At 37.1% G+C, this 8,476-nt stretch overlaps 1 protein-coding gene across 1 annotated transcript; it reads left to right on the forward strand.

The window, feature by feature from the left end:
* Positions 1-6,964: 6,964 nt before the first annotated feature.
* On the forward strand, positions 6,965-8,150 carry LOC114716305 (uncharacterized). The gene is made up of 2 exons (XM_028901324.1): positions 6,965-7,102; positions 7,758-8,150. The coding sequence occupies exons 1-2, from the start codon at positions 6,965-6,967 to the stop codon at positions 8,148-8,150; spliced, it is 531 nt and encodes a 176-aa protein (XP_028757157.1).
* The last annotated feature ends 326 nt before the right edge of the window (positions 8,151-8,476 follow it).

Here is an 8,476-nt window from a genome sequence, read left to right on the forward strand (position 1 = left end):
TAGATATTTTTTCCTTAAATAGAATCAAAATAAATTTCTGTAAAATTTTAGAACACCTCAATATGATTTTTATGGAATTAGTTATGAATTTTTGAAGTTGGGCCTGTAATCTGGAACTTAAACAGTGAATAGTAACCTGAGTAATTATGTTGAAATTTTAAATCCACGGGCTTGTGTCGTGATCTGTTTGAACCATAACGCTTATGAATATGTACTCTACGGGGTTAAAGGTAGGACATTTCAAAGAGCATCCCTAAGGAAATAAGGGAACTTTGCCTCGGCAAAGCCATGATTATACCATGGCGAAGGTAGCCCGAGACTCAACAACATAGAATAGAATTAACAACAGGAAAAGAGCAAACACAACACACAAAAATAAAAGAAAAGCTGGATACTCAGGAAACCTTAAGGTGCACAAAACAAGATCATAAGGCAAACATTAAGCACAATATGAGAAGACACAACACAATCAAATAGTATCAACCCTTCCTCCATACCTAAAGTTTATATCACTCACAATGCTTAGTTAAAAAGGCAATTAAGTACAAGAAAGGAAAGGCGAGAGACAGTAATAAAGAGGGGATATTATTGAATTGAAAAGGCAATCTAACTAAACTATTTTCCTAATAGAGATGTTCCCTCCCCCGCATTTACTCCTATCACAATAACAAATATCACCAGCAATGCAACAAAAAGTAAAAAGGTAGTGTGGAAGGACCAACCTAGCTATTAGGGGGGTCTTTCCTCCTCATAGTAGTGCTTCAGTAGATGGCCATTAACTTGTAAAGTTATACTGGTCTTCTCATCTATGAGCTCTACCATGCCAAAGGGGTATACTTTAGTGACTCTAAACAGACCATCCCACCTAGTGACAAACTTTTCGGGCTTTAAATTTTATGACCTTGTCACCTTTATGGAATTGCTTCATCAGAATCTGCCTGTTATGAATCATTTTTAGCTTGTCCTTGTAGATTTTAGCATTGTCATAGGACTTAAGTCTCATCTCTTCAAGTTCTTAGAGTTACATCCTCTGATTGACGAGTAAAGATTCGAGATCTGCATTACATGCCTTGATTGCCAATAAGATTTGTGCTCGATCTCCATAGGTAGATCGTAAGTCTTGCCATAAAGCAACTAGAAGGGGGACTTACCTATAAGGATCTTGTAGGCAGTCTTGTATGCCCAAAGAGCATCTTTAAGCCTTTCACTCAAGTCCTTACAGGATGGCTTCATTACTTTTTCAAGTATTCTCTTGACTTCTCGATTTGAGACTTCAGCTAATCCATTTGTTTAAGGGTGATAGGGAGTGGCAAGCTTTTGATTGACTCCATATTTGGCCAATAGAGATTTGATGGTCCTATTACAGAAGTGTATTGATTTTCACAACCTGTTCTAGACTTTTGAGGTTAAATCAAAATTTTTATCCAAGGATTGCATTATAGAGTGCAACCTTGGATTATTTCACTTAAAGGGAGCCTTAACGAAATAGACCTAAGTTAACTTAAATATCATGTAATGCAAACTTGAACATAAATAAGTGGTTTTGTTTTTTTTGAAAACATGAAGTAAATTGAACTGAGTGGTAAATAAAATATTTTTTGGATCTTTGGGAGATGAGTAATGGGTGATGATAAACAGATAACCAAACAATGATGAAGATCCTCTTAAAAGTGTGCTCAGGCTGTCATAGTTCACAATCAATTGATATGGGAGTAGAAATCACTAAGTTTCAGAATGATAAACGTTAAATTACTCTTCAAGTCCAGAATCTTAATCAGTAAACTCCATTTCTCAAGATCCTATGAAGTGCTCTTAGTGTGTGTAGAAAGATTGATTAATGCAACAGGTCAAATGCAATCAAAATTAACTTAATATCAAGACACAACTGTGTAAGAGTAGAGAGAATCAAACGATCACAACTGACATAAATAATACTTCATATATTTAAGCTCAAAAGTTGTACAATAACCAATCCACTACACAAATAAATATCCAAAGTTGATTACAACTATGATCAGGTAGTTCAGCTACAAATTACAAATCCTAAACCTAGAAATTAATAAAGTCATAGCTAAACTAGGATAAATCTACTCCCCTTCTTAGCTTATTAAACTCTAGCCATTGCTATACCTTCAAGAGGAAGGAAAAATGCCTGGCAACACATAGAAATCTGAAGCATCTCAACTAGGAATGAATCTGAGCTTCCTATAGTGGAGGTTTGACAGTGGAAAATGGAAGAAATTAGGGTTAGATGAGAGAAAGATGAGAGAGAACAGAGATGGAGGCTATGGTCTAAGTGTGTGATGTCACTTGCACGAAAATAGGGTTTCTAAACTGGTAATGAGGTGTACTAGGTCGGTTTGTGTGAGTGGGTAGGTAAAACTTCTGAAAATGATATGGGTCTGGGTTGCTGATTTGAGGGGTTCGCCGTGGCGAGCAATGGCTGAGAAGACTTCTGCTTGATGTTGTGTCTTCGCGGCAGCAAAATCACTTCGTGGTCACAACAAACCTTCCTAGAGAAAACTTTAGGTGGAAAAATCCTTGCTTTATCACGGCGAAACATGAGTTGGCCACGGCGAAACCTGGCAATGGTGTTGTTGCGTCTTGTGTGCTGTGCTTCCTTAGTCTTCACTCTTGGCTCTTATTCTTGAGTGTCTTAAAATAAAAAGAAATAGTTTGAGGTATGAATTGTCCCAAAAATCAATTGAATGCAATTAATAAATAAATATGACAAGTTTACCCTCAAATAACACTATCTTAAAGCAAAGACTCTCAATCTTAATTAAGCACAAATATCATTCAAATGAGCCTAAAAGTGTAACAAAAACTAGAAAAATGCCATCAAATAATATAAACAATTTGAGCTTAATCAAATTCCCCCATACTTAGACTTTTGTACTCCTGGACAAAGCCCAAAAATAATTCAAAACGATACCAGTACAATGAGAAATACCAACATGCTTAAAGATGAGAGTAGAAAATTGTAAGAAATTCCCACGGAGATTGACAACAGTAAAGCAATGATATGCTAAGAAAGTAAACACTATGGGTATTTAATCCAAAAGATTGAGCAAAAGAGATTTATCTCAAGGGTATGTGTTTAGCTCTCAACTCACTTGTCTTGGGATTATTTCACTCTAACTCTGTTCATTCCAATCTCTACCATAAGCTTGTGATAATTCTACCTCTCTACCATAAGAACCGCAAATTGCAAATCGAGAGGACTTTAGGGTTTGTAAATGTTGGCGAGTGGTTAAGTGAAATGGATGAAAATAAAAGAGAAAGGGAATTGAGTACAAGCATAACAGTTATTCTATCCACGAAACAAACATAAATGTTCCCGAAGAAAGGGGTTAATTTTTTTTTTTTTTAAGATACCAACTCCCCTTCTCTCTTTTTTTTCTCTCCTTTTTTTATCACTATTTATTTTATTCCTTTCTTTGGTTTTTCTCACAGTTTTCTTCTTCTTCTTCTTCTTCTTTTCAATAACATAAAACCAAGGCCAAAATAGAATAAAATATTTACAATTTATTTGTATGCATGTACTCAAAGTGAAGGTCCAAAGGGGTTAGTAATGGTTAAGTGTTTAGGCTTGTGTTTGGGTAAAAGGGTTTGGAAATGAATGCCTCTGTCATGTTCACAAGATGTTGATTCATCAAGCTTCGATTAAGAATTAAAACAAGTTCTAGAGAAATGTGAAACTAAACAAATTCACACAATTTAACAAATTCAGGCCCAAATATCCTTCCAACAAGGCTGATATCTCGATTAATCAATCTCAAGGTTAAAAAACACATAATCCTATTTTCTAAGTATACCCTCATTTACTCTTTGCCAAAAATAGTGGAGAATGACTAGCCTAAGTTCAACCATAATTTAAAAGCATGGATAGTTTTCTAAAAGCACAAGTATAATTTGAATTTTCTAACAATTTTTAAAAATGCAGGAGTATTAAGAATCTAAACCGAGAGAATTTCTGAAGGACGAAAATTGAAATTGCAAAGCATTTGGGTTTTTTTTTTTTTTTGCCTTCGTCGCGGCGAAGGAAGGAGTGTGCCATGGTGAACATTGGCTGAAAAAGGAGACCTAGTAACAGGCCTGCTTTGCTGTGGCGAAACCATAAGTTGGCCGCAGCGAAGTATGGCTGAGAAGTGAAAATGGATGAGAAAGAAGCACTTCACCATGGTGAAGGTTAGAGTTTGTCGTGGTGAAAGTTGACAGGAAGACAAAATGCAGTGCAATTTTCAAACTTCCGTAGAAATTAACTTCAATAACTTCAAAAATGCACACAATTGCTTAGTTCTAAAGTGTCACATCCAGTACTATGGTAATTAGGAATAAGAAATACTTTAAAATGATTAAGAGCAAAAAATGATGAGGAATAGAAGAATTTTGGCAGAAAATAATTATTATGATTTTCCAAGCCAATTATGAAAATTTGACTAAATAAAGCAAAATTGGTCAAATATAATTATGGAATAATATTTTCAAGCCTTAGAAAATTAAGACAAAATAAAGATAATATCCTTTGAGAATTATATGAGATTATAAAATTGGTTTTATGACCAAATTACCCTTAAAGAAATTACAAAAGAATTTAAGGGTGATTTAGGCCAATTTAAGGGATTTTATTTGGAAAAGTCCAAATAAATATTTTTAAGGAGAATAAAATTATAAGAAAATTCCTATGATATCCCAAGGAATTATAAGAGATTATGGAATTAAATAAAGACCCTCAAGTATCCAAGATTTTTCCCAATTCCTTAGAAAAGTGGAAAAACCCTAAAGAGAAGGAAATTAGTTTTCCTTTTTATTTAATTATTGGGAAATTAATTTTGAGACAAAGAGGGCAATTTGGAATGATAAACATAAGGAGAATAAATTAGGGATCTGATAAAAAATAATTATAGAGGCCAACATACTGTAATTATAGAAAAGAAGTTAAACTCAGAGTCAAAGTGCACTGATAAAGCAAGACTAGAGTCTTGCAATTCAAATCGTTCACAAGTAGCCATGTGTCAAGTCCCTAATGGAGAGGATTTTGACTTTTGATAATTAATTTCATTTGGATTTAGTTAATTATGAAAGAGAAAGTAAGATTAAAGGGGGTAATGACACTTGGAATTTCATTTATGATAGTGGTTGGGATATTTTGGCTAATTAAACAAGCCCATCTTCCCCTAATTTCAGATGGTGAGTTCGGCCAAGAGGGAACCAAGAGAGAAAAGAGAAAGTTCAAAGAGAAATAAGGGGGAAAAGCTACCAACTTGATCATACAACCAAGGATTCAAGGTTAGTTCTTGGTTCTAGATGGATCCTTGCCTTGTTTTCTTTCTTTGTATGGTTAAAAATTTCTGTTTCTCTTCTTATTTGGGTGTTGGACGAAATGCTTATCATGTGGGGAAAGAAATTTTGTTGATCATACCTGCTAGAACACTTCAAAACAGGCTATTTAAGGCGGTTGTATTGAAATAAAGGGGTTGACTCGAAGCAACTGTCATTGTTGTACTCAGGGGCATTGGCAGCGTGAAAAAGGTCAGTGACTAAGTAGGGAAAAATGATGTTGTTGGTGAGTTTGGGGGTGTTGATGGCATCATGGAGAGCTGAGTAAATGGTGTCGGCTATGTCAAATGATTGGCCAGTCATGAGAAGGTAGATGTATTAGGCTTGGCATTTAGGGACGTTGGCTATGTAGGTGGTGGGTACTAGGTCATTGCAAACAAAGTACAGCCAGGGACGAGCCTCAGGTCGGAACTCAGATCACTTGAGGTATTGTTCTATAGTGCGAGGGCGATGCCAAGTGGCACCTTCATGACACAGGGTTTGGACAACGTTGTCAAAAGTATAGTTATCTCTATATTCAGAATAATCGGAATGGTGACAAGGTGGAAGGCGGTAATGGCAACTGATGTTTTCAGTAGTAAAAGAATAGTGGACACGGATATTGCGAAATTCAATGATCATGGAACCATGGAATCGGGCATAGGTGTAGAAATGGCGACCAAAAGCGTCATTGCCCATAGAACGCTCCTGGACTAAACCGGTCAATTGGGATGCTTGGAGTTGGCGGACAAAAGAGTTATCTGGGGGGGTCTAAGGGAAAAGGTCACTCCTTAAGAAGAGATCTCTGATCAGTCTTTTCATATAGCTCCTTAAAAGTATACTCATCCCTAGAATCAGATTCAGAAACCAGTGCAGGGTTCTTAGTACGAGGAATTCTCTGAACACAACACACAAAACACACTAAACAAACTCCAAACAGACAACAATGAAAACTACCCCAAAAAAACCAAAATAAACAACCTACGAGTAGCAAATGGCTATCCAATGATTCATAGGTTTTTAATTTACCAAAAATTTTCACAAATGAACAGTAGAATCACAGAAAAACAAAATGCACTATAATCAACAGATAGCCTAAGGGCTACGTAACTGAAAACTGAAAGTAAAACAAGCCCACCCCATAAGAAACTAAAGGGGCTCAATAGAAAAACTAACAAACCCTAAATAGAAAACGTAATTAGAACAAAGAAAGAGCAAAGGAAAAAGAAGAAGAAAGGAAGAAACTTACTAAAACAGGGGGGAAATCTATGCAGAGAGAGTTGAGCAAAGCAACCAAGGAGAAAGCAAGCAAGAGAGATAAATAGGAATAAAAAAGAGACCAGAGAGACGAGGGGGTGCTGCGGCTGAATGTTGCAGAGGAAGGAGGAAGAAGAGGAAATTAAGATATAGAAGAGTGTGGAGAGGGGGGAGGGGATGATGGTTTGAATGGGAAAAAGTAACAGATGGGGGTTTAGAGGGGCGAAGGGTTAAAGGGAAGTGAAAAGACAAAAATAGAGTTAATGCAATTGAATAGGTAGGCAATTATAGGGCAGAATGGTAATTACACTTTGAAAAATAGGGTTAAGGGTGAACAAATATGCGCATAATCCAACATTCGCTGTGGCGAAAGGTGACGTTTGCCATGGCGAAATCATCCCGAGAGGCCAAGAAAACAAAGAGAGGGGACTTTACAATGGCGAAGTGGAGACCATGCCGTGGCGAAAGTATCATGAGAGGAGCACAACCAAGACCGTGGGACTTGGCCGAGACGAAACCAAAAGTTCACCGGGGCAAAGTTGTCCCAAGAATAACACATAGATATTAGCCAGCTTCGCCACGGAGTAAGCAAAAGTTTGTTGCGGTGAAGGTGGCCCGAGACACCAAGAAAATAAGCAGAAACAACACAGCAGAAAAGTAACAGAGGCACACAAACAATGGAACTAGTTGGATACCTTAGAAACTTCTAAGTGTACAAAATGAGATCAAAAGGTGCTCAATAAGCTCATGATAAGATAGCACAAAACACAAAACAGGGCAGCAAACTTTTTTCATCAATTAAAAATAGTTAATTTGTCAATTTGCCATACTAAAACAATTCAGCACACAAGGAGGAAGAGCAGAGATCGAAGTCAAGAAGGGAATCTTATTTAATAGAAAAATTACTAACTATACTAAAACTATACTACTGAGATAGTTTCTCCGCAACACTCAATCAGCATACCAATACACAGAATATATCACAAGCAATAATAGGGCAAAAGTAAGTAAATGAGTAAAGGAAAGAAACAACCTGGGAGTTAAGGAGGCTTTTGATTCTCATGGTAGAGCTTGAATAAGAAACAACCTGGGAGTTAAGAAGGCTTTTGATTCTCATGGTAAGGCATCAATAGATGGCTATTGACTTTGAATCTGGCTCCAATCTCCTCATGTAAAAGCTCAAACATGCCAAGGGGAGCGAGTTCATTCAGGAATTTACCTTTGTGGTTAAGCACCGCCCACGGATAGAGAACAAGGTAGCTGATGCTCTTAGCTGGAGAATCCACATTTTGAACACCTTAACAGTTAATGTTGTGGGATTTGATAGGCTCAAGGACAAGTACACTTCGTGTCTTGACTTTGGCATCATTTATGATAAGGTTAAAGATAGCAACCACCAAGCTCATGTGAATTTCCTGATCAATGATGGCTACCTATTCTGTGGGTCTAAGTTGTGTATTCCCCACATGTCACTATACAATTTTCTCATTTGGGAATTATATGCGGGAGGGCTAGCCGGACACTTCGGCATTCAGAAGACTACGGTTATGGTTGAAGACAGGTTCTACTAGCCTTCCCTTAAGCATGATGTTGCTCGAATCCTTTCCTAGTGTCGTACATGCCATACAGCAAAGGCAAAGAAGAGGAATACTGGGTTGTACATGCCTCTTCTTGTTCTTGAGGCACCTTGGAAGGACATTAGTATGGATTTTGTGCTTGGGTTGCCAAAAACAGTGCGAGGGCATGATTCTGTCTTGGTTGTAGTTGATCGATTCTCAAAAATGGCATATTTCATCCCATGTAGTAGGACTACTGATGTCTCACATCTGGCCAAGCTTTTCTTTTGAGAAGATGTACGTCTTCACGGTCTGCCTACCACTATCGTCTCTGATAGGGA

This window comes from Neltuma alba, unplaced genomic scaffold (genome assembly GCF_004799145.2).
Source record: "Neltuma alba isolate B1F8T4 unplaced genomic scaffold, ASM479914v2 tig00000298_pilon, whole genome shotgun sequence".
In the NCBI taxonomy this organism is placed as follows: domain Eukaryota; kingdom Viridiplantae; phylum Streptophyta; class Magnoliopsida; order Fabales; family Fabaceae; genus Neltuma; species Neltuma alba.

Excerpts from the sequence above, each read along its gene's own strand:
- LOC114716305 (XM_028901324.1), top strand. The coding sequence starts at position 6,965 with ATGGCGAAATCATCCCGAGAGGCCAAGAAAACAAAGAGAGGGGACTTT. Across the intron at positions 7,103-7,757 it reads TGGCCGAGACGAAACCAAAA|CTCAAACATGCCAAGGGGAG; the intron begins GTTCACCGGGGC and ends CTCATGTAAAAG.